Source organism: Rhinopithecus bieti, unplaced genomic scaffold, assembly GCF_001698545.2.
Source record: "Rhinopithecus bieti isolate Rb0 unplaced genomic scaffold, ASM169854v2 scaffold_9981, whole genome shotgun sequence".
NCBI classification, from domain to species: Eukaryota; Metazoa; Chordata; class Mammalia; order Primates; family Cercopithecidae; genus Rhinopithecus; species Rhinopithecus bieti.
The window spans coordinates 2,769,086-2,794,325 of NW_016806838.1; the positions used below are offsets into that span (position 1 = coordinate 2,769,086).

General features: G+C 52.4%; 2 protein-coding genes across 10 annotated transcripts in view; both read right to left on the reverse strand.

Annotated features, from left to right (window-relative positions):
- The window catches only part of CAPN11 (calpain 11), a 24,688-nt gene extending 9,329 nt beyond the window's left edge, over nucleotides 1-15,359 (reverse strand). For all 5 annotated transcript variants that reach the window (XM_017878119.1, XM_017878121.1, XM_017878120.1 and 2 more), the window contains exons 1-7: nucleotides 15,310-15,359; nucleotides 7,767-7,838; nucleotides 5,428-5,678; nucleotides 4,991-5,060; nucleotides 2,224-2,342; nucleotides 1,572-1,705; nucleotides 1,259-1,427 (exon numbers count right to left, since the gene is read on the reverse strand). In XM_017878119.1, coding sequence (XP_017733608.1) covers nucleotides 1,259-1,427; nucleotides 1,572-1,705; nucleotides 2,224-2,342; nucleotides 4,991-5,060; nucleotides 5,428-5,678; nucleotides 7,767-7,838; nucleotides 15,310-15,325 — 831 coding nt within the window. In that variant the 5' untranslated portion in view covers nucleotides 15,326-15,359. The remainder of the gene's footprint in view (nucleotides 1-1,258; nucleotides 1,428-1,571; nucleotides 1,706-2,223; nucleotides 2,343-4,990; nucleotides 5,061-5,427; nucleotides 5,679-7,766; nucleotides 7,839-15,309) is intronic.
- A 3,479-nt stretch (nucleotides 15,360-18,838) lies between these two features.
- Nucleotides 18,839-25,240, reverse strand: part of TMEM63B (transmembrane protein 63B) — a 29,247-nt gene continuing 22,845 nt past the window's right edge. For all 5 annotated transcript variants that reach the window (XM_017878128.1, XM_017878126.1, XM_017878127.1 and 2 more), the window contains 9 exons: nucleotides 24,405-24,511; nucleotides 24,074-24,160; nucleotides 23,755-23,820; nucleotides 22,388-22,550; nucleotides 21,697-21,802; nucleotides 20,552-20,719; nucleotides 20,187-20,302; nucleotides 19,933-20,013; nucleotides 18,839-19,686 (listed from right to left, as the gene is read on the reverse strand). In XM_017878128.1, the coding sequence (XP_017733617.1) occupies nucleotides 19,495-19,686; nucleotides 19,933-20,013; nucleotides 20,187-20,302; nucleotides 20,552-20,719; nucleotides 21,697-21,802; nucleotides 22,388-22,550; nucleotides 23,755-23,820; nucleotides 24,074-24,160; nucleotides 24,405-24,511 (1,086 nt within the window). In that variant the 3' untranslated portion in view covers nucleotides 18,839-19,494. The remainder of the gene's footprint in view (nucleotides 19,687-19,932; nucleotides 20,014-20,186; nucleotides 20,303-20,551; nucleotides 20,720-21,696; nucleotides 21,803-22,387; nucleotides 22,551-23,754; nucleotides 23,821-24,073; nucleotides 24,161-24,404; nucleotides 24,512-25,240) is intronic.

The following is a 25,240-nucleotide window of genomic DNA, read 5'->3' on the forward strand; positions in this document are numbered from 1 at the left end:
AAAAAAAAAAAAAAAAAAAAAAAAAAAAAATGTCATTTAAATGGAATCACGCAGTGTGTAACCTTTGGGGGTTGTCTTTTTTTTTTCTTTTTTCTCAGCTAATTACTATTATTATTATTTTTTGGTAGAGATGAGGTCTCACTATATTCCTTAGGCTGGTCTCGAACTCCTGGGCTCAAGCAATTCTCCCACCTCAGCCTCCCAAAGTGTTGGAATTACAGGCGTGAGCCACTGCACCTGGCTGGGGCTGGCTTTTTTCATTCAGCATAATTCCCCTGAGATCTGTCCTAGTTTCTCCGAGTATCAGTAGTTTGTTCCTTTTTATTGCTGAGTAGTATTCCACGGTGTGTAATCAACACAGTTTGTTTAACCATTTACTCATTGAAGGACATCTAGGTTGTTTCCTGTTTGGGGGCTATGATGAATAAGGTTGCTGCAAACATCTGTGTACAAACATTTTTGGAGACATGTCTTCATTTCTCTGGGATAAATGCCAAGAATGCAGGGTCATATGTTGCACCTTGTGTTCATGTATTTTGTCGAGCAAATGTTGGTTGGGTGCCTACTGCATGCTGGGCTCCTTCCTAAATTCCAGAGTCCAGCAGTGAATGAGACAAAGAAGGTCACTGCCCTCATGGAATGTGAGTACTATCCAGAGAAGATGGGCTATGAGTGAAAACATAGATAAGCAAGATAATTTCAGGTCACAATAAATGTTGGGGAGAAAGTAAAAACCAGATAGAAAGTAAAAAGGGCTGGCCGGGCACCGTGACCCCCGCCTGTAATCCCAGCACTATGGGAGGCCGAGGTGGGTGGATCACTTGAGGTCAGGAGTTCGAGACCAGCCTGGCCAAAATGACGAAACCCCCTTCTCTACTAAAAATACAAAAAATTAGGCAGGCATGGTGGCACGCGCCTGTAATCCCAGCTACTTGGGAGGCTGAGGCAGGAGAATCACTTGAACCCAGGAGGTGGAGGTTGCAGTGAGCCAAGATCTTGCCACTGCACTCCAGCCTGGGAGACAGAATGAGACCCTGTCTCAAAAAAGAAAAATAAAGAAAAAAAAAAAGAAAAGAAAAAGAAAGTAAATAGGGTGGGGAAAGCGACTTTAGACAGGGAGGCAGGGAAGGCTAGTCTGGGGAAAAGGCAGCCGAACTGAATGAGAAGGTGCTGGCCATGCAGATACTGGGGGAAGAGCCTTTTGGGTGACAGCAACAGCAGGTGCAAAGGCCCTGAGGTGGGACCAGGCTTTGCTTACTTCAATGGAGCAACCCATGAGGGAGGATCGCTCCACCGCCTTCCTAAGGAGCCTGAGCAGGTTCTGAGGAGGCCTCTGGAGTTGGAAGCTCTGGGCCACGCCTCCCGTGAAGTCCTCAAAGCCCTCCATAGTATTGCCCCCTGACAGTGCTTCATAGGACCCACTCAGCCTGTGGGCACAGAGAAGGCACTGTTGGGTTCTAGGATGGAGGTGAGGGAAGGGAGGGATGTCCTGCCACCTCCTCCCCTCCCCATGATTCCAGCTGCCCAGACAGAGGCAAAGCAAGCCCCCTTCCTCGGCTCCCAGCACTTACTTGGCATATGCCTTCTCCAGCAGGGCGCTCCAGAACTCACTGCGTTCGGTTGAGTGCACGAACACCAGCTTGTCATTCTTTGTGGGCAGCCGGTCATCCACTACCACGTTCATCCACTGCCCAAACTGCCAAATCTGCGGGTAGCAACACACACCCCTTGCGTGGGAAACCTATCATCAAGCGCCTCCTAGTGGCCAGACCTGATGACACGCCAGTGTCAGAGGCTCCACTCTCCAGAATCACTGAATAGTGAGGGAAAGGCAACCCAAAGCCTGGACCTGGCTCCGCCTCCTCTCCAGCTTCTGCCACCGCCTCCGGAGGGGAATTTGTCTACATGTAGCTAAGTTAAAGGGGCAGATTACAAAAATTATGTGACAAAGACTACCAGTGTCACACACACCCACACCCACAATGGAGAGGAAGAGGAGAAGGAGAAAGAGAGCCACAAATTGCCAACAACTATTTTCTTTTGGGACTTAAAAAATCAGCTTACATGGTTTCTTTGGTGGGCAGATATTTCTCTGATGATTAGCCCAAAATCCACCCTAATAAATGCTATTTTTCAAAAGGAAAGAAGCATAAACTTCAAAGCATATATGATTCTTCCCCCCGCTCCCCACAAAGCCATGGTGGCTCTCACACTGTCCTTCACCTGAAAATGGAAGATGCCAGCATAGTTTTTCTTGAAGCTCTGCCCCCTGGGCACCACGCGGTACAGCAGTTTGGGGCAGGTGGTAAGGGAGCCGATGGCAGCCAGCAGCCAGCAGTCCCCTGGAAAGACAGGCAGGGCTTTGCCACCCCTGAGCAACCCCTTATGTGTGGGTGGGCCTCAGAATCCAAGGCCTAGGGGAGCAGGAACTTGACCCTGTACCCCACTTTTACCCCCTGGCAGAGACGCACCCTCCCTCAACCCTCCCACTAAAGAGCGTTCAGGAAGAAGGCAAACAGGGAGAAACTGAAGTCAGAGAGACTCTGGCAAGGTGAGTTTCTGTACATTTTCTTTTTTGAGACAGTGCCTTGCTGTGTCACCCAGGCTGGAGTGCAGTATCATGATCTCAGCTCACTGCAACCTCTGCCTCCCGGGTTTGAGTGACTCTGCTGTCTCAGCCTCCTGAGTAGCTGGGACCACAGGCGCCTGCCACCACACCTGGCTAAGTTTTGCATATTTAGTAGGGATGGGGTTTCACCATGTTGGCCAGGCTGGTCTTGAACTCCTAGCCTCAAGAACTCCTGGCCTCAAGAACTCCCGGCAAGTCTGCCAGCCTTGGCCTCCCAAAGTGTTGAGATTACAGGCATGAGCCACAGTGCCTGACTGTACCTTTTCTATTATGCGAGAGCCACATACTTTTGTTTTCTTGAGTTTGGGAAAGAGGTACTTTTGGCCTCAGGCTCTAGGAACCTATTTTTTTAAAGTAAATTTTTATATGTAAGTAGAGACAGAGTCTCACTATGCTGCCCAGGCTGGTCTTGAACCCCTGAGCTCAAGTAATCCTCCTGCCTTGGCCTCCCAAGGTGCTAGGATTACAGGTACGAGCCACTGCACCTGACCAGTAACCTGCTTTATTTGAGACAGAGCCAATACTCTCCACATTCTTCCAACAGATCCAGTCACCTTCCTGCACCCTGTGAGTACACTGGTATGGCCACGAAGGTCCCAAGAGGTCTCTCCCTCATGTCACCCACATTATATTGGGGACCCAGGGCTTAGTATGTACCCCAGCAGGATCCCTGGAGCTAGGCATTGAAGTGGGTATGGGGCAGTGTTCCTGGCCTGAAGTTCAGCTAAAGGGAATCCTATGGGAGATGAGCACTACAGACCTCCATTGCCACCTGTCTCCTGGGCATCTCAGCCCTTGCTGGGTGGGGTCCAGGGGCAGGGTACTAGGCATCCTAGGCCAGGCTGAGGTTGAGGGACCAGAAAGTTTCTATGATTACCAATGGCCTCCTGGCTGCCTGGAGAGAGGAATAGCAAGGACACTCCAATCCCCCTCACCGTTGGAGTGCCTGGGAGAAGTGAATTCCCTCCTTCTCCAGCACATTGTCCCTCCAGCCTACTGAGCCACAGCAGCCACAGCAGTGGCCCTGGGGTCTAAGGTCTCCTTGGCCTCTGCTCTGCCCACACCTTGCCAGTTTTTTCTGCCCCAAGGGCACAGAATTCAGTCTCAGAGAAAGCCCACCCTGGCTTTATCCCTAAAGACGCAACGAGGGATCTGGAGGAAATCCTTGAACAGGACCAGGCTTAGGGAGGAAGATCTACCCTGGGGCTTTCTATAGGAGCATTGTGAGAGTGGGTTGAGTGGACCCCGTTGCCCTCCTATTTGATACCCCAGATTGATCAGGTTCTAGCACCTGTAGTGGTTTCCACAAATTCTTCGACCATCCTCCCTTCCAAAGGTAGAGCCTAATTCCTGTCCTCTCGAGTGTGGACCAGATTCAGTGTTTGCTTCTGACAAATAGAGTATGGTGGAAGTGATGATGTGCAACTCCTAAGACTAGGTCAGAAAAGGCATTATGGCTTCCTTCTTGTCCTCTCCCTTAGATAACTTGCTTTGGAAGAGCAAGCTACCACTTTTTGTGAACACTCAAGCAGCCCTATGGAGAAGCCTATATATCGAGGAACTGGGGCCTCCTGCCAACAGCCAGCAAGGACCTGAGAGCTCCTGCCATGTAAGTGCACCCTCCTAGGAGCAGACCCTCCAGCCCCAGGCAAGCCTTCAGATGATCACAGGTTGCAGATGTCTTGACTGCAACCTCCTGATAAACCCTAAACCAGACCCATCCAGTGATTCTGCTTCTGAATTTCTGACCCACAGAAACCGTGAGATAAGAAAATTTGTTGTTGTTTTTTTTGAGACGGAGTCTTGCTCTGTCGCCCAGGCTGGAGTTCAGTGGTGCGATCTTGGCTCACTGTAAGCTCCGCCTCCCAGGTTCACGCCATTCTCCTGCCTCCACCTCCTGAGTAGCTGGGACTATAGGTGCCTGCCACCAGGCCTGGCTAATTTTTTGTATTTTTAGTAGAGATGGGGTTTCACTGTGTTAGCCAGGATGGTCTCAATCTCCTGACCTCGTGATCCGTCCACCTCGGCCTCCCAAAGTGCTGGGATTACAGGCGTGAACCACTGCGCCCGGCTGTTTGTTTTTTTAAGTTGCTAAGTCCTAGGTAATTTATTATGTAGCCATAAATAACTAATATCCCCCCAGGACCCAGGCTGCAGCAGGCAGGGAGTGGCATCCAGACTCGGGAGGGGCAGAATGCATGGTGTTCTCACAGTCATCTCCTCAGAAGGGGAGGGACAGGGAAACAGAAGCAGGCTGTCTGAACCTCAGGGCTCCCTGTTTTCCAGCTTCAAAAGACATCCTGGCACCCCTCCCCCAATCCCCTTCCCCAAGTGAAGACCAGCTTCCTGTGCCCCACTCACCGAGGATCCCCTGGCAGATGTCTGTTGGAGAAATCCCATCCATGATGAACAGAGGGTTGCTTATGATATCCTGCAGTGAAGGAATAAAGGTTTCAGGGGGCCCAGGACGCCCCCTCCCCACCTTTCTCCCACCTTTGCTGGGGAATGATGCCCACCTTGAAGTTCCAGGGGAGCAGATATGAGGGGAGGGGAGAGGGTACAGGACCAACTTGGCATAGCTGCAGCCTGTGATAGCAGAGGCTGGTGGCTGATTTCCTTAGCACTACCTGGGAGGTTTGGCTTAAGCATATTCAGAACTGTCCCCAGCTCTGATGAAGGTGGGGCTTAGTGACAGGCTCAGAATAGGGTGGTGGGGGGTTGAAGATTCTAAAAGTGATAGAGGGATCACTACAAGCTCCCCTCCGTCCATGAGTCCACGCCTCCCTTCCATTGCCCACCTTGGGCCGCTGCCAGCAGATGTTCTGCGCATTTTTGGAGTTGGGGCCCAGGTCCTTGAAGCCCAGTGAGCTGGGTTCAGCAGGGAATAAGGGGTCCTCGAAGAGTTCCCCCTTTCTTAGACAGGCTGCTCGCAGCTCCTCAAAGCTCTGGTTACCAAAGTTGTGGGCATTGTGGTGTTGGCCCACGCCGTTGGCCTTGAGCCGGCTGTAGTTTATGTGAGCCACCATTCCTGTATCAGTATAAGTGGGCTCTGCGTAAGAAAAAATGACAAATAACGCAATTAAAAAATGTAATAAGCTGGGCACAGTGGTTCATGCCTGTAATCTCAGCACTTTGGGAGGCTGAGGTGGGAGGATCTCTTGAGCCCAGGAGTTTGAGACCAGCCTGGGCAACATGGTAAGATCTCATCTCTACAAAAAAATGTTTTTTAATTAGCTGGGCATGGTGGTGTGTGCCTGTAGTCCCAGCTACTCAAGAAGCTGAGATGGAAGGATCACCTGAGCCCTGGAGTTCGAGGCTGCGGGAGTTTGAGGCTGCAATGAGACGTGATGGCGCTCCAGTCTGGGTGACAGAGCAAGACCTTGTCTCTAAAAAAAATAAATGAATAGGCTGGGTGCGGTGGCTCACACCTGTAATCCCAGCACTTCAGGAGGCCAAGGTGGGCGGATCACGAGGTCAGGAGTTTGAGACCAGCCTGGCCAACATGGTGAAACCCCATGTCTACTAAAAATACAAGAATTAGCTGGGCATGGTGGTGGGCGCCTGTAATCCCAGCTACTCAGGAGGCTGAGGCAGGAGAATTGCTTGAACCCAGGAGGTGGAGGTTGCAGTGAGCCGAGATTGTGCCACTGAACTCCAGCATGGGTTATAGAGTTAGGCTCCATCTCAAAAAACCAAACCAAACCAAAACAAACAAACAAAAAACCCATATTGTGTGATTCTATTTATATAAAATGTCTATATAGAGAGACAGAATGTAGATTAGGGGTTGCCTGTTGCTTAAGGAGATGGGGGATTAGAAGTTGATGGCTAAAGGGTATGGGATTTCTTTGGGACGATAATGAAAACAATCTAAAATTGGTTGTGGTGCTGGATGCATAACTCTGTGAATATACTAAAAGCCACTGAATTATACGCTTTTTTTTCCCATTTTTTTTTAAGAGGCAGAGTCTTGCCATGTTGGCTGGTCTTGTACTCCCACCACACCCAACTGGAATTGTGCTTTGGAATTATCCTTTTTTTTTTTTTGGAAACAGAGTCTCACTCTGTAGCCCTGGCTGGAGTACCGTGGCTTGATCACAGCTCACTGCAGCCTTGACCTCCCGGGCTCAAATTATCTTCTCATCTCAGCCTCCTGAGTAGCTGGGACCACAGGTGTGTGCCACCATGCCTGTCTAATTTTTTAACTTCTAATTTTTGTAGAGACAGGATCTCACTATGTTGCCCAGACCAGTCTTGGACTCCTGGGCTCAAGCAATCTTCCAGTCTTGGCCTCCCAAAGTGCTGGGATTACCAACATGAGCCACTGCACCCAGCCAAATGGTACACTTTAAATGGGTGAACTGTAGGGTATTTAAATTGTCTCTCAATAAAGCTGTTTTTTTTAAAAAAAAAAAAATGGTCTCCAGACCATCTAAACAGATGCTGCTTTTTAAAAAAAATTTTTTTTGAGACGGAGTCTCATTCTGTTGCTCAGGCTGGAGTTCAGTGGCACGATCTTGGCTCACTGCAACCTCTGCCTCCCAGGTTCAAGTGATTCTTCTGCCTCAGCCTCCCGAGTAGCTGGGATTACAGGCGCCAACCGCTACATCTGACTAATTTTGTATTTTTAGTAGAGATAGGGTTTCACCACGTTAGCCAGGCTGGTCTCAAACTCCTGAACTCAGGTGATTCACCCGCCTCAGCCTCCCAAAGTGCTGGGATTACAGTCATGAGCCACCACGCCTGGCCTAGACTCTGCTCTTTTAAGGAGAGTGGAAATAATGGAGTGTAGAGAGTGGAGGGCAGAGGGAAGGGGCTGCTGGGGGTGGGCTGGGTCAGGTAATGGCTGAGCGGGTGGCACTGGGTGAGTGTCAGGGTAAGAGTTGAGTCAGGCTGGCTGATGGATCCCAGGCCTGCCGGTGGCTTGGGACTCTGGACACCCTGCCCACACCTCCTCCCCCAGGGGGACTGCAAACTGCCAAAATCCCTTCCTGAGGGTAGCCTCCCCTCCCCGCACCGCCCTCCCCACACAACACAACTGACTTCCCCCACCAGCAGGCCCAGGGGAAGAGAAGAGAGTGAAGGAGGAGGAAGAAAAAGGGAGGCCACAGAGCCATGACTGAGTCTGCAGTCCTACCCGGATATAAGCCCCGAAGCTTGTCCTCCTGTGGTCCATCCAGGTTCTCTGCTGACTCTGGAAGACTCGGCCCTAGAATAAGAAAGAGAGTGGGAGGAGGGGAGGAAGGCTGTGGTCTAAAGTTAAACAAAGCCCAGCTGGGGCTGGGGTATAGGAAGATTTTAGAATGAGGAAAAGAACTGGGTTGGGGTGCAGCTACAGGGAGGACAGCAGGATTCTGGGGTTGTTTACAGGTGAGACTCTGATTGAACCCACAGAAGGGCAAGACCCCAGAGGCAAGAGCAGGAGGTCTCAGTTATTCCTCCTCCCCTGAGTAACAGAACCAGGAGACTAGTTATAACAGCAGAGCTGACAGCACTGAGCACCTTCTCTGTGCCAGGCACGCCAGCCCTACAAGAGGGTACATGCAATACCCTGATTACTGGAAAAGGGAGCAGAGGCCCAGAGGCTAAGCAGCTTGCCCAAGATCACAGTGAGGGTTGGGTGTGGGATGAAGTCCATACTGCAGACCCTGGACCGAGCTTGCAACCTTCACCCTGTGCTGAGTCTCCTGAGGGGAAATGTTTCTCCTCGGTCGAAAGCTGACAGGACCTGCCCCATCTCTGTTACAAAGGCATCCACGGACGATTTGTTGCTGAACTTATCCCCCTTCCTCTTGCCACTGCCCCAAGCAAACCCCTTCTCCTGTTCCACACGAGTACCTCCTTGGGATTTCCTCAGGTCCTATGATGACCCCCTGTTCTGGTTCCCCAAGATCTCAACACACTGCATCCCACATCAAAACAGTCACTGAGTCCTTCAATGACTAGGAATCCCCTCCTAGGACCCTAATTTCTCATTGCTACCATAGCTGGCCGAGGCCAGGGCCTTCAGACAACCCCCAGACCTCAAATGGCCTCTTGTCTCCTAAAGACCCTCTCCAATTCATCACATATGTTGCCCCCACCACATACCACACCAACTCCCTTTGAATGAGATTTTGAACCCTTTACTTCCTCCGGAAACTTCCAGGATATCGCTTTGCCAGCAGAATAAGGCCAGCCCCCAGAGCCCTCTCCAACCCTGGGCCCACTACTCCCAGTACAAACCCATCCCCTTGACCCCTCTTGAGTGTTCCAGACTTGGGGAGACCCTGCCTGGCCAAGCAGCTCTCCTGAGCTCTGCGTCCCAGGAGAGACAGTCTCTCCAGCAGTCTTCTCAACCTAGTCCTCCCCTTCCCTCCACCTAGCCAGAGCCCTGGGGATCTTCCCAGACCCCATCACTATGTCCTTTCCATTGTCTACTGCACCCTCTTAGCATCTCTCCTGTCCTCCCCCACACAGCCCACAATAGGGGCTGCCCCTGTGCAGAGCCACATCCGGTGCAGTAAGCGAGGACTGGAAGTCAAGCATCCCCTCACAGGGAGGCCTCCCAAAACATCACTATCTCCTCATGCCTCAGTTTCTCCACCTGGGGGATGGATGATATTCTAAAGTGTTTGCATTTGTTTCTGACACAAAACTCACTCAAGAAATTAACCTTAAATAGCAAAAATCTAGACCAGAAGAATGATTCCCTAACTGGCCCTTTTCTTCTAACATCCTCCTCCCCCACTAGTTCTCCACAGTGTTAGCTAAGATTTTGAAAATGTGAACCTGGGGTGGCGTGGTGGCTCACCCTTGTAATCCCAGCACTTTGGGAGGCCGAGGCAGGTGGATCACTTAAGGCTAGGGGTTCAAGACCAGCCTGGCCAACATGGTGAAACCTCATGTCTACTAAAAATACAAAATTATTAGCCCAGTGTGGTGGTGCACACCTGTGGTCCCAGCTACTCCTGTGGCTGAGGTAGGAGGTGGCTTGAACCTGGGAGGTGGAGGTTGCAGTGAGTTGAGGGAGCGCCACTGCAGTCCAGCCTGGGTGGCAGAGTGAGACTGTCTCAAAAAATAAAAATAAAATAAAATAAAATGCAAACCTGATTATAGATACTGTACCCCCTCCCCAATACTTTAGATGTGTCTCCCTTGTTAGCATGACAAACCCAAACCAGGCTGCCACCTGCCATCTGGCCCCATGCCTTTCTGCACAGGCTACCCTCATTCCTCTTGCCGTCCTTGTGCCTCTGCCTGCAATAATTCCTGATCCCATGCTCACAATGGGTCCACTGGGAAAAAGTCCTGTCCAGCCTCCCAGTGCTTGCTTGATGCTGCCTCCTCTGTGAAGCCTCCCCTGTGGTGTCCACACAGAACTTGGGGCTGCGCTATCTTCCTACACTTTTGTTAGGACACCCATCACTACCTGCCTTCCCTGAGTTGACTTGTCTGCCTCCTCTGTGAGGCTGTGAGCTCTCAAGAGGAGAGGGCGAGGCCACCTTGTATACTACTGAGTTTCAAAATGCTGGCTCAAAAATGTTTGCAATGAATGAATGGATGCCTTGCTTAGCATTGTGGTTAATTTTTCATAGATGTTTTCTCTCTCCCACCCCTCCCCTACTCCCTATTCTGCAGCAACCCCAATATACAATATATTTTGTTTATTGTTTACCTCCCTCATGAGTGAAAGCCTGTGAGGGCAGGGATTTTTGTCTGTTTTGTTTGCTGCTGTATCCCTGCTGCTGTATTGAGTACATAGTAAGTGTTCAATATAGATATACTTTTTTGAGACAGAGTCTCACTCTGTTCCCCAGGCTGCAGGGCAGTGGCAGTTACGGCTCACTGCAACCTCAAACTCCTGAGCTCAAGCAATCCTCCCTCCTCAGCCTCAAGAGACCAGCAAGGGGAACATAGTGAGACTCCTGTGCCTACAAAATAAAAATTTAAAAAAATTAACTGGGCATGGTAGCATGTGCCTGTGGTCCCAGCTCCTCAGGAGGCCGAGGTGGGAGGATCACTTGAGGCTGGGAGTTGGCAGCTGCAGTGAGCCCTAATCCTTCCACTGTGCTCCAGCCTGGGTGACAAAGCGAGACCCCCATCTCAAAAATAAACAAACAAAAAATAATAAGGTTGAGGAGACTCAGGATCCTGAATTTTGCTTCTCCATAGAGCCTGTAACTTGTGATGAGAAGATATTAGGAATCCTGCCTCAGTTATGAGTAGTGAGCACTTATATAGAACCTTCTAAAAATAATAATAGCTAGCAGCGTTTGAGGGCTCACTACAATAGAGCCTTTGGCTTGTGATGAGAAGATATTAGGAATCCTGCCTCAGTTATGAGTAGTGAGCCCTTATATAGCATTTCTAAAAGTAATAGCAGCGCTACATGCCCGGCACTATTCTAAACACCCTACATGCATTAGCTGACTGAATCCTCACAACAACCCCAATGGTGAGGCTCACTATTATGACTTCCCTGGTGTAGACAGAGAAACTGAGATAGAGAGAGGCTGAACTTCCTCAGACGCGGTGGGCATTAGAGTCAGGGCAGGCTGCTCTATGCTCTCAACCATCGGGCTCGCTGCCTTGCTGGGAGGTTGCCATGGTGAGGGGCCACGGCTGTGCTGGAGAAGGATGAGTAAGTCAGCGGGCCTCGGTGCGTCCCCTTCGTCCACTGTACTGCCACTTGTGTGTGGTCTTTGTGAAGTCACCTCCCGTGTGGAGCAGCTGACAGGGGGTGTTGAAGATGGATAAAGGTGTTGGAAAAGGGATGGCTTGTCCCTTTTTAGCAGAGCTAATGCCCTGGGCTGCATTGGAGCCAGAGTGTCAGCTGTGTGACCTTAGGCGAGTTGTTTGACCTCCCTGAGCCTTGGTTTCCTCACCTATGTAGAGGCTGCTACATTCTACATGGGAGGGTGTTTCAGGGATGAAGAATGCAACATGTGTGAAAAAGACTGGGGTTTAGTAGATCCTCAGGAAACATTAGTCACCTTCTCCCCACTGACCTGGCTGGTCAACTGGTATTTGTTGAGCTCCTTCTAGGATCACATGGCCTGTGCTCTGTGTCACATATGCGTCCCTCCATCATAGGATTTAATGATACTAGTGATATTACTCCAATATTGGAGTCATGTGTGTGCTTGTCTGTCTTTGCCACTGGTTTGAGCTCCTGAAAGCAAACCCCAACTCATGTTAGGCATGTTTTATGGAGCATTTATTCTGGGCTGGCACTGAGGGGTCAAGGTGAATGCACCCCCAACATGGAGCGTGGAGAAGACCCTCCCATGCGATTCCTCCACAGGTTCAGCTCCAAGGGCCACAGAGACAGAAGAAGGTGCAGGAAATGGAAAGCAGTCCTGAGAGAGGAGAGCTGAACACTTCTGTTTCAGCCCCTGATCCCTATTTGTGAAGCTGGCAGATCAGGATGACTATTCCCATCTGACCTGGGTGGAAGCCAGGGCCTCCCAGAGAGTTTGAGTCAGACGTTCTCAACCCGGGGTGATGATGGCCCCCAGGGAACAGGTGGCAATGTCTAGAGGCAGTGTTGGTTGTCATAACTGGGGCAGGTCTCGGGGAGCTACTGGCATCTAGTAAGTAGAGGCCAGGGATGCTGCTGGGCACCCCTCAGTGTAGAGGAAAGCCTCCACAATAAAGAAATTTCCAGTTCAAAATGTCAAGAGAGCTGGGGTTGACAAACCTGGGTCGAGCCAATCATCTAAGGCCATTCACACGATAAGACAAACCACTCCATGCCCTTCCACCGTGCAGTCACTCCAGGCAGCCTCTACCCTGGCTGCTCCAAGGACTGAGGGTGTTGAGCTCTCCTGGGGGCCTGGAAGGACCAGGGAAGATGCTGTTGTTTGAGAAGACTGAAAGAACATCAGAGGGCAGGCCAAGGCACTTCAGGTTCCATCTTACCTCCCTTGTCTCATTTCCCCAGAGCCCTCCGTCCCCTAGTCACCACCCAGCCCAACAAACCATTTCTCACTGTCTGGCCCCCAAACCCTGCTTCGAAGCTGCATACCCAGTCCCCAGGGTGTGAGGTCATTATTCAGCTCTGACTTGCAGGAAGGACTGACACCCCTATCCACACCACCACAGTTGTCATGGAAAATGTCTTTAGGCCGGGCACTGTGGCTCACACCTGTAATCCCAGCACTTTGGGAGGCCAAGGCGGGTGGATCACCTGAAGTCAGGCATTCAAGACCAGCCTGGCCAACATGGTGAAACGCCGTCTCTACTAAAAACATAAAAATCAGCTGGGTGTGGTGGCACGTGCCTGTAGTCCCAGCTACTCAGGAGGCTGAGATAGGAGAATCGCTTGAATCTGGGAGGTGGAGGTTGCAATGAGCCAACGTTGGGCCACTGCACTCCAGCCTGGGCAACAGAGTGAGACTCTATCTAAAAACAAAACAAAACAAAACAACAACAACAACAAAAACAAAAGAAAACATCTTTTTAGAGAGGGCAAAAGATCCAAGCTGTCACATGGGCTAGGAGTGTGAGCAGGCTGAGACAGACAGACCAATGCTGCCTGTGGGAAGTAGACGGATGGCCAGAGCAACACAGTAGCTCCCCTTATCCGTAGGGGTACCTTCCAACACCCCCAGTGGACACCTGAAACTATGGTGGTACCAAACCCTGTATATATCTTTTTTTATTTTTTTAATTTGTTGAGATGGAGTCTCGCTCTGTCGCCCAGGCTGGAGTCCAGTGGTGCGATCTTGGCTCACTGCAAGCTCCGCCTCCCGGGTTCACACCATTCTCCTGCCTCAGCCTCCCAAGTAGCTGGGACTACAGGCGCCCACCAGCTTGCCTGGCTAATTTTTTTTTTTTTGTATTTTTAGTAGAGACAGGGTTGCACTGTGTTATCCAGGATGGTCTCGATCTCCTGACCTCGTGATCCGCCCCCCCCTTGGCCTCCCAAAGTGCTGGGATTACAGGCGTGAGCCACCACACCCGGTCCCAAAACCCTGTATATATCAATACTATGTCTTTCCTTTATGTACATACCTATGATAAAGTTTAGTTTATAAATTAGGCATAGTTAACATAAGCAGTTAACCATAACAAGTAATAAAATAGAACAAATACAACAATATAATATCAGTAATGTGAATGTGGTCTCTCTCAAAATATCTTAATGTTTTCAGATTGCAGTTGACAGCGGGTAACTAAAACTGCGAAGCGTGGAACATAGGGGCTGCCGCATAAGGCACGAACAGACAGGAAGCTTTCTGCTGCAGCTGCACATCCTGTCTCCTCCATCAGACTGAGAACCTGTAGATCGGTTTTAACTAAATCTATTTTATTTTACTGACCAAAAAAGTATACATCTATTGTGTACGACATGGTGTTTTAAAATATGTATTCATTGTGGAATGGCTCAGTTGAGCTAATTAATATCTGCATTACTGCACACATTTGTTATTTGTTTGTGGTGAGAACACTTAAAATCTACTGTCAGCGATTTTCTTTTTTTTTTTTTTTGAGATGGAGTCTCACTCTGTCGTCCAGGCTGGGGTGCAGTGGCACAATCTTGGCTCACTGCAACCTCCACTTGCCGGGTTCAAGAGATTCTCCTGCCTCAGCCTCCTGAGTAGCTGGTATTATAGGCGCCCACCACCACACCTGGCTAATTTTTGTATTTTAGTAGAGACAGGGTTTCACCATGTGGGCCAGGCTGGTCTTGAACTCCTGACCTCAGATGATCCACCTGCCTTGGCCTCCCAAAGTGCCAGGATTACAGGCGTGAACCACTGTGCCTGGCCTCTCTCAGTGATTTTCTAAATGCAATACATTGTTATTAGGGGACTGTAGATTTAAGGACAGTTTCATTTCCGGTGCTGGGAAAAAACTAAGATATTGTCTCAGCGAACTTTTAAAAAAATAATTAATTAATTAATTATATTTTGAGATGAGGTCTTGCTATGCTGACCAGGCTGGTCTTGAACTCCTGGGCTTAAGCTCAGGGCACTTCTGAAGAACAAGGACTGAGTTTGGGGTCACCTGCTAGGCCTAAACTTCCTAGGGTCAGGTAAACAGGGAGGGCCTGAGAAGCTGGGAGGCTGGGTCTAGGGGCCTATGGTTTCACGGTGCCCTAGGCTGAGGGTGAGGTACAGGGCTGACCTTCTGCTGGCCAAGGCTGGCTGCCCTCTGTGCACCCCAGCCCCATAGGAACAACTCAGTTCTGCCCAGCCACCCGCTTCCCCTCAGCCCACTCTTCCCCATCTCCCGGAGTCTGGTCCCAGGCTTGCCTCAGCTAGTCCTGCCCCTGCCACCCTGAGGATCTCATCTTCCTGGGCTGAGGGACCTGCTTTTCTAGGCTTAGGAGAGGTTTTCTCTGTTCCCTAAAGTTTTCTTCTCTACTTGGGCTTTTTCACACAAACCCTTTTCCGCAGCAGCCATGACAGTGGGATGGCCAGTCCCTCTCCTCTCCCCAACTCCAACTGTCAGTGGCGAGGAGAAAGAGTTCCTGCCCGGCCTACCACCCAGTCTGACCACCAGTGGCCTATCCTTCCCCAAACAGTCTGAGGAAGAGGCCCAGGTCTTGTCCTTAGGGAGCATCCAGTCTGATGGAAGACTGTCTGTACCCTAAAGGGGCACCCAGTCTGATGGGGGACACAACTCCTTCCCTGGGGGGAGACTAGCCTGCAGGAGGTACAGGAGTGGGGTAAGGCCCCATGAGTGCCTACCTGCAGAGGACAGCATGCTGGTGGCTAGCTCGGTGCTTGACAGTTGAAGGTTCTGGTGGGAGGGGGGGAAGAGACCCTCCCCCTAGAACTCTCTCACTGCAGTGGGATTCCTAGGTCAGCAGCCCGTTTAACAGCTGCCTTCCCTTTTCTCCTTCTCAGTAACCTAGCCCCTTACCCGGCTGAGGTCTACCCGCTTTAGGGACAGATGACCCACCACCCCCGCCTCGTGCAGACTCCACCAGCCTGGCTATCCTCACTGTATCATGGTCATCCCATCAGGGTAGGTCCCAGTCCCTTTCTTTCAGCCCAAGGTTTCCAGGAAGGGGTTCTCCCTGACACACCAACCTGACCTTTACATCCAGAAAGCCTTCTCATTCCCAAAACCTCCTTTCTCACTGACACGGCATTTTTCCTGTGTTGCTGTCTTCACATGGCACCCTCCTCTGTGTCTCTTCTTCTTATAAGGACACCCGTCATATGGGGCCAGGGTCCCATGCATTTCAGTATGACCTCATCTTAATTGAACAAATTATATCTGCAACCACCCTGTTTCCACATGAGGTCACATTCGGAAGTACTGGGGGCCAGGACCTCAACATGCCTTTTTGGGGGACATGATTCCACCTGCAACACTCTCCTTGCCTGGCCCCAGTCTGGCATGGTTAGGCCACTGGTCTGACCACATGTCCCACCTTTGCACCAGAAATGGGGAATGCTTTGAGCTAAGAACTCCGCTCTGGAGTACAGTCTTCTCTAGAGTGTATGATGGCTGAGGACAGGGACTTTCAGGTCATCCCAGTGCCCCTCAGCCCTGCCTGGTACTAATCAGGCACAGAACAGGTGCAAGAGCACCCAAAGGGATCAGAGAACCTTGTTCCAAGCTCCGATACAGGAGCCGACCTCGGGCGAGCCCTCCCCCTTTCTCCTTTCTGGGACTCAATCTCCTCATCTATGAGAATATTAATTATGGTTTGTTATTATGTGCCAAACACTGGGCTAAGAACTTCCTGCTTATTTAATCCTTAAAACAGCTACAGGCCATGACATTGCTATTCCCATTTTATAGATGAGGAAAGTGAGGTCCAGAGGTATGATACAACTTGCCCAGGGTCACACAGCTGTTAAGTGGTCGAGCCAGGATTTAAACCAGTAACTTCAGCTTTTTTTTTTTTTTTTTTGAGATGGAGTCTCGCTCTTTTGCCCAGGCTGGAGTGAAGTGACGTACTCTCGACTCACTGCAACCTCTGCCCCCTGGGTTCAAGCGATTCTCCTGCCTCAGCCTCCCAAGTAGCTGGGATTACAGGTGGCCACCACCACACCCGGCTAACTTTTATATTTTTAGTAGAGATGGGGTTTCGCCATGTTGGGCAGCCTGGTCTCAAACTCCTGACCTCAGGTGATCCACCAGCTTCAGCCTCTCAAAGAGCTAGGATTCTGTACAGGCATGAGCCACTGCACCCGGCCATAACTTCAGCTCTTATCCGTGTCTTCTGCTGTCCCCAGCTGTGAAAGGAGGAAGTGGACTTTGGGGATCCTGTGGTCTCCCCTGCCAACTCCTGATTCCACTATTGCACCTCCTGGATGCCTCTAATGTGATCTACCTGGACTTGAACTCTGTGACAAGGTGCCAGGGGCAGAGTGCAGGCGGGCACGGGTGTTCCTCTCTATTATAGCCTCCTACTCTGGGGAAGGGCTGTCCTCAGGACTCTTGCTGTGGGTGCTGCTTGGGCATTATCTGGAGTTTCACATCTGGAAATGCTGGAACCTGGTTTTGAACTTCAGGCCGTGCAGGAAAGGGAAGGCATGCTGGGCAGATGAGGAATGAGGGGGTCTCAGCTAACCAGAGGTGGGGGCTGAGGTCTGTCCAGGTCATGCTTTGCAGACAAGGGGGCTTGCCAGGCAAATGGCAGTGGCGTGCCTGCCCATCCATACAGAAAACAGGCTTCGGGAGCACCGGGAAGCCTTCACACAAACCAAGGTGCTCCTTTCAAAGCCGTGCCAATTTTTGCCCAACCACCAGCAGGCACTCCCTTGGCCCCAAGACTTTGGGGACTCTATCTGGGAATTCACGTTTCACAACACTGCAGATCTGACATACATATGGAGGCTGAGGCCAGGACCAAGGCCTCAACTTTCACCTCCACTGTCACTGGCCCATCCTCCACCCATGGCCCGCTGCCATAAACACTGGCCCTCCAAGCTGTGTTTGCCACAGCTCTCTGCAGCCTGGGGCTGGACCTTGGGCACTCTTTGCTCCTGCTCCTTGCTGGCGCCTGGGCAATCTTTATCAGGATTGCTGTGTTTGCTGTTCCTGCTGTTGGTGGTTTCTTGTTGACTTTTGTGGAACCTGGTTCTCCTCCTCCTCTGAGGTCTCTTTTCTTCCCTCTAGGAGTTCCTTTTTCTTCCTTTTCTTCAGGGTTACAAAGCCATTTAGTGACAGAATAGGGACTGGAATGCAGGCCTCCTGCAGTACATGCCGTGTATACATGTGTGTGGGTGCGGACCATGGCTCTGTGGGCCTTTGCAGCGTGGGGTACAGCAGTCACAGGACCTTCCTTCGAGAAGGTGAATTTTTTTGTTTGTTTGAGACAGGGTCTTGCCCTGTCACCCAGGGTGGAGTGCAGTGGCATGATCTCGGCTCACTGCAGCCTCCACCTCCCAGGTTCAAGTGATTCTCATGCCTCAGCCTCCCAAGTAGCTGGGATTACAGGTGTGCACCACCATGTCCAGCTAATTTCTGTTATTTTTTGTAGAGATGGGGTTTCATCATGTTGGCCAGGCTGGTCTTGAACTCCTGAATTCAGGTGATCCACTCACTTTGGCCTCTCAAAGTACTGGGATTATAGGCATGAGCCACCATGCCTGGCGAGAATGTGAATTTGAGTTGGGTCTTGGAGAATGGGTAAGATTTGACTGGAGGATGGGAGGGGGCTTCTCACTGAGGAGATCAGGCCCTCCTGGGGAAGGGAGATGGGCTGGGACCAGGCTTACTTTGAGGTGCTCAGACGGGCCTTCATCCTGGTCCAGCATGGACCCTGTGGCTTTGCATTATCTTTTCTCCCTGAATCTCTGTCCCATGTGTGTTGCTCAGGGACTCAGGGGAAGGATCAGAGTGCGCAGGGCTGGTGTGGTGGCCACCTGGGCACAGGGGCCCTTCCTGCCTCTGAGATACCCCTGAATTCTCTCCCTGGCCCCACTCTCTCCTCTCCCTGACACGGAAATGAGACACTGAACAAGTCCCTTGCCCAGCGTCATGCAGGGACCTCTCCTTTCTGGGACTCAATCTCCTCATCTATGAGAATATTAATTATGGTTTGTTATTATGTGCCAAACACTGGGCTAAGAACTTCCTATTTATTTAATCCTTAAAACAGCTAGAGGCCATGACATTGCTATTCCCATTTTATAGATGAGGAAAGTGAGGTCCAGAGGTATGATGCAACTTGCCTAGGGTCACACAGATACCCTCCAGATGGGAGGGTGGGGACCCAGCCCAGGTGCCCAGGGCAGCTCAAGTCAGACACCTGCCTCAGAGCTTTTCTCTTTGTTTTTATTTTAAAGGAAAAAAACAAAACAAAACAAAACCCCAAAACAACAACAAAAAAAACAGTGCAAAACCCATTTTCCAGTGTCAGCCTTGCCCACCCCACCCCAGGCCACCCCAGCTCTGAGCCTGACTCTTCCTCCCACTCAGCACCCCCTCCCCTCTCATGCATCCCCTAGGGGCTGGAGGCTCCAATTCCCTGGAGGGCTGGATCCCAGGAACTGTGGGGTGGAAAAAACTGGGGCGGCGGTGGGGGAGGGGGGACAGCCCCAGATCCACCTGTCCCCCAGGTCTCCAGCCACCGGCACCAGGTGCACCAGGTACTCCTCTCGGCTCTCATTAACCCTTTCCTGGTTATGCTACTAGCTGGGGAGGGGTGGGGGGTACTGATCTGGGAGAACTCCCTCTGCACCCCTCTTTGCCCCGGGGCCGGCTCGGGGCTCTCCTCACTGAGGTTGGGGGGCTCCCTCCCTCCCTCCATCATGGGGGAGAGCAGTGAAATCCCCAGGTTTAAATACCTTAATGAAAGCAGGGGCTGGGGAGAAAGGGGCTTTAGATCTAATAAATTATTAGCGTTTTAGTGTCCGTGGGAGTAGGGGTGGGGTGGGGCAGGATGTGGCCTCCAGGGCCCCTCCCTCCCCTTACTGGTGAATCTCATTCTCTATGAGGCTGTCCTCGCAAGACTGGAAGTCTGTGTCCGTGAGGCCGTCGGGCGGCATCAGCAACTCCTCATCTTGGGATGAGGACGATGGGGGCTCATCCCCTGAGCTCCCAGGAGCCCCATCCCCATCCCCGTCCACCTCTGAGTCCTGCAGCACCTGAGCGATGTATTTCTGAAGAGGGAGAGGAAATAGAGGCAAGGTGAACAGCTACCCCTCATGGATGGGGGGAACACCAAGGCCTGTAGCACAGCAGAGTGGGCAGGGCCCTGGGAGGCAGGGGCAGCCCTCCAGGGAGATCAGCTCTCTCCCTGCCCCCATGGGGTCTGGAACAGGTTCCCCTTTCTGCAGGACTAAGGGAACACTGGGCTTTGAGGCTGAGTCTGTCAGAGGCCCCTCCCAACTCTTGAGGGCACTCACCGCAGATTTGGGGACAGCAGCAGCAGTGGGGGGCCGTCCATTGCTTCTGGGGTCCACAGTATCTGTCTCCGTGTGCTCAATCTTGAGGGGCCCAGAATGAGTCAGGAAGTGGGGGCATGTCCTCATCCCTGATCATGGCCCCATGCCCGCTTGGCCCTGTTGGTACTGCCCTCAGCCCTCGCCAGCCCTGGGACCCTTTGTATCCCCTTGAGCTCCTGCCCACAGCCATCCCCCCTGCCACCCTCGCCCCACACCTTGTAGTTGTGGGCACTGAGGTATTTGAAGTGTCCAAAGCAGACGTGGCAGAGACAGATGACGATGGTGATGACCAGGACCACGAATGTGAACATAGATGTGGGAGCTAGGAACCCTGGTGTTGGGGGGCAAAGAATGGGGTTGCTATCTCCTGTGGGTACCCCCAGGGCCTCCCCACCCCAGCTTCTGATACCCACTGAATGCAGTCCTCACTCTCCCAGGTGCTACAGCCTGGTCCCAGCCTCTCCCAGGCCCCTTGCCTGCCACCCCCAGCCATGCGGCTTCTCCTGTGGTCTGCTCTGCCTGGACTCTGGCTGGAAACCCCTCTGTTCGTGCCCCCGTTCCCTGGGTAGGGATCCCTCACCCGTGCGCATGGTGGAAAAGAAGAGCAGCCAAAAGAGGCAGAGGATGGGCGCGGCTACCACCTGGTTCACAGCCCCCGAGTGGATCTTCTTGTCCAGCTTGGCCGGCAGGTAGGCGTAGTAGAGATTGTACCTGTCTACCAGGTGCTTCAGCAGCATGTACATGAGCCCTAAGGGAAGCCACATGGGCCCTGACCTCGGAACCAGTGCCGCCGAACCTTTGTGTGTCTGTCACAGGTTGTTCTGGTCCTGAGAGGGCCGAAGGGTTGGCCCCCTCCTCCTGCCCAGGCCCCAGGACGGGACAGTGCCCCATGCCCCAGCCTGATCACAGAACTTCAGTTTCCTCCACTTCAACCCCTTCATTCTGCACTCCTCACTGGGAATTCTACTGCTGGAAATGTAGTCATTTGGGTCAACAAGCATCTTCTTAAAACCCGTATCATTTTTCTCTATCCCTGTCCCTAAACAGGTAAGTATAAATGAAGGGACAAGTTCTATTTCCCTAGAGGTTGAGGGATAGGGAGTTTCTAATGAGGACAAGGAAGTTAGTTTGGGAACTTGGAGCCTTCAATAACCAGGGAGGGTTGGTTAAGGAGTTAGGATGTTATTGGGGAGGAAAGTAGAGGCTACCAGTGGGGGTGATGGTTAAAGAGAAACTTTGCTAAACTTCAAAAAGGAGGAGAGACCTGGCCAAGTCACATAGTTCAGATACAGCAGACTATCTCCATGAGTGGCAAGGACTTGTCCCACCCTGGAATCCAGGTCTTTCCTGAGTTTACAGGATGGTGTACAAGTGTGTGCATGGATGCCTGTGTGGGAGTGTGTGTGTGAACATGTCAGCACATATGTGATCTGTGACCAAGCACATCCCACTGAGGGAAGGCACAGGTGTGGGTGAGTATGGCCATGTTGGGGTGACTTTGCCCTGGGGACCACATGCCAGCTGGGTCTGGCCTGAGCTGATGGCTCTCCCCCTCCTCCCCGCAGGCCAGGCCCCAGACTGAGCCAGGGACCGGGCGGGAGCCCCGAGGGGCCGGTCTCCCAGCCGGGCCCTGTCCACTCGGGGTGGCCTGCCTTCCTAGAGTGGAGAGGGTGAGGTCCTGGGTCCCCCCGAGCAGGGCCCAGGTCCCGGCGCGGCGGTGCCTACCGAAGGGCACGATGATGGGGCAGGTGATACTGTAGGTCATGACCACCGTGAAGACGCACATCATCCAGGCGTAGGCTGCGCCAAACTGGAACTCGTAGGCCTGATGCTGGGGGGGAGATGGGCAGGAGGATGGCTCAGGGAGGCAGGGACTGAGTAGAGGGGCAGGGAAGGAGGGACAGGGAAGGGAGCCAGGACCTCTGGGGCCAGAAAAGAAGCCATGGGGAACAGGACCTAATGTCTAGGGTCGGGTAGGGCAGAGCAGATGGAGAGAGGGGCTATGGCTGAGAGGAGGGTCACGGCGGTTGCAGTGATGGGGCATGGAGAGGGGCCTTCAAGGGGTCGGGGCCTGGCAGGTAGGGGGCAAGAGTTGGGTGGACTTGGGAGTGGAATGCCCAGAGCCCTCTTATTAAGACAGAGGGACCCTAGTGCTAGGGACCCAGATCTCCCCAACTCCCATCACAGAATGCTACTGTCAGAACTGGCAAGGGCCTTCAGGGTTACCTATGTCCACCCATGGCGGAATACGAACGCCCCAGATATGGGAAGGGGATGGCCCGGAGCCACCGTGAGTCAACTGGACTCCCCACGTCTCAGCCCTCCTGTGCCCCTCAACCCTAGCGCGATGACTACTGTTTCTTGTTGGGCCACCAGGGGGCGCTGTGCGGGCCGCTGCTGCCCCAGGCGGCCGTACCCGCTTCACGTTGCGCCTCTCGGCGGCCGAGCGCGCCAGGCAGAGCCGGATCATGTACATGAGCAGGCCTGGGATGCGCAGCAGGTCCATGGCGTTGCCGATAAAGGCTGAGGCAATGACGTAGTTCACGAAGAAGGCGCCGTTGTCGGGCAGGAACACACACCTGCGGGCACCAGGTGCTCCAGCACTGCACCCTTGGGGTGACCCGGTGGCGGCCCGCCCACTGCCAGAACTACAGCACCCCACACCTCCACCACCAACATGCTTCTTCCATATGGACACCCCCAGCTTAGCCCCCCAAGCACCTGTGCCCCGTTCCCCCCAGAGACAGAGTGGCAACAGACAGCTCCAAGAACTTGTGCCTCATATAGAGCCATGGAGAGAGTGCTCAAGACCACCTAAGGCTACCAGATCATTCAGGAGAGAACTGTCCAGGATCCCCAAAGACAACCCAGTGAGACCCTCAACCCAAAGACTGAGCCCCAGGAACACCCAGAAGATTCCCCCACTATGACCATAACTCCAGTTACCCCCAGAGTGTGCCATGAACCTCAGATACCTCCACAAACAAGCTTTGAGACCCATCCCCGACATCTCTGGGGGAACCCAGGAACCTTTGTCAGTGCCTGAGATGCCCCGAGTGTGAGTCAAAGATCACCACAGATGGCCTAGAGCAAAACCCCTAGAGTCTGTGCCTGCAGCCATGATGCATGACCCCCAATATATCCTCACATGATTCCAAGAGAAGACGCCCATACAGAACTCCATAGGTACCCCTCTGAATAAAAGCCTGAAATGTTAGAGATGTTCCCAGAACTTGTACCACTAAACAACCCGAAGTGTAAGTCCTTTAGCACCCCTGCCACAGATACCCCCCGAGTTATAAGGCCAACAGCCTTCCACAGATACCCAAAAATATGGGCTCTAGAGACCTTCAGGGATGCCCCTAGTAGCCTCCAAGTCACTCCCTAAGTATGACCAAGATCTCACTAGAGATGGCTCCCCAAACCTCCGAAGTGGAACTCCAGAGACGCCCAATGTTAGTCCCAGAATATGGGTACAAGATACCCCCACAGAAACTACCAGAATGTGGACCCCCAAGCCCCAAATCTACCTTGAGGGTGATCTTAGCATCCAGACAGTTACCAGAGAGTGAACACCAACACAGACCCTACGGACTTCTACCATGTATACACACCCGAGACACCTTGTGGGTAACCTCTGGGGTAACCCCGCCAGATCCTCTCTCTTCTTCCCCCTCCAGGGGTTGGAAGCTTTGTTGCACCCCCCCATGGGGCTGGCAATGTCTCTCAAGCATACCCATCCCTGCCGCCTGGTCTCTTTCCCCAGGGGCCCCAGTCACTCACTCAAACCGAATAGCTGCCTCCGCCAAGAATTTCTTATCAAAGAGCCAGCGGAAGAAGAGGTCCAGGCTGGAGGGAAGCAGAGGAGAGACGGAGTGGGGGCTGGAGTGGTGCAGAACACCAGGGGACGGGGAGTCCCTCCTCTGTGAGCCACTGGGGAGACTCCTGGACATGGGGTGGGTAGCTCAGGAAGCCTGGGGGTGGCCAGGCTTCCCATCTCGGGCCCCTTGCCTTGTAAGGGAGGTAGGGAGCCTGAACTGCTCTCCTCTCCCTATCCTGCAATCCCCCTACCCTGGCTCCTCTCCCATCCTCCTCAACTCACCTGCTCAGTCCCAGCGAGGGCAGGAGCAGCACCATGAAGATGAGGAAAGTGTAGCACTTGTGCATGGTGGTCCTGTTCTCCCCAGAGCTGGAGGGAGGGGAGCAGGGAACGGTACAGGTCAAGGGAGCCCAGGCCCCAGACCTGGTCCCTCAACAATGACAATGTCCAAGGAGTATCCCCCGGGAAGGGTGGGCCTCCCAAGGTGAGGGTGCTGGGCACTACCCCTTCCCTGCCAGCTGTGCGACTGCCAGGTGGGCAAAGTGCTGCCCTGTGAGGACGGGTCATTGAGGGCAGGCCACAGCGAGGTGTGGTGTGAGTAGAGGCACCTTACCGTGTCCAGTGGGCTTCAAAGAAGGCTGAGTAGTAGACGATGGTGGGAAGCAGGGCCGAGAAGCACCACAGCAGCAGGGTGGGGAAGAACTGGGTGATGATGGGGTTCTGCAGCAGGACACAGCGGGGTGTCAGGCAGGGCAGTCTAGGGGACCCAGGTGGCTTTGCTTATGTGCCTCCTCCCCAGCTGGGCCCTGGGCCTCACAACTCTCAAGGCTCCCATGTTGGAATTCCAGAACATCTGGAGGTCTGGGGGACGGTGGGGGCCAGGGCCATATGTATAACCCCAGGGTGAATAATACTGAGAGTCAGCATTTGCTGAACACCTACTATGTGCTAAGCACTGCTGATGTACTTTCCATGTTTTAATCCTCACAGTAATGCTGTTACCCCATTTGACAGATGAGTAAACTGAGGCAAAAAAAATTCAATAGCTTCCCTAGCTAGCAAGCCATGAGGTAGGGATTTGAATCCATGCAGTCTGGGTCTTATCTATTACGCTATTATCACTGCTTGTGATTTGCAAACTGTCCTTCTTCAAACTCTGAGGTTCTAAAGAGGTATGCTCTGTGCGTGGCAGGAGGGGTGAGGGGAGGCTAGGCAGACGTGCATGCCACCCTACTGTCATCGGAGCAGCCCTGCTTTTCCACATTGGGTTTCACGCTGATAAAGAGATTAGAATCTAAGTCTAAAAGCCACTGATCTAGTGGAACCCTTCCATTTTTTCAGTTAGAAAGACTAAGGGGTGAGGGAAGGGGACTTCTCTGAGATCAGGACTAAACGCAGGCTCTCTCTCTTCCCTGGGTGTTTCTCCAGGTGTTGCAAACCTAAGGGTGA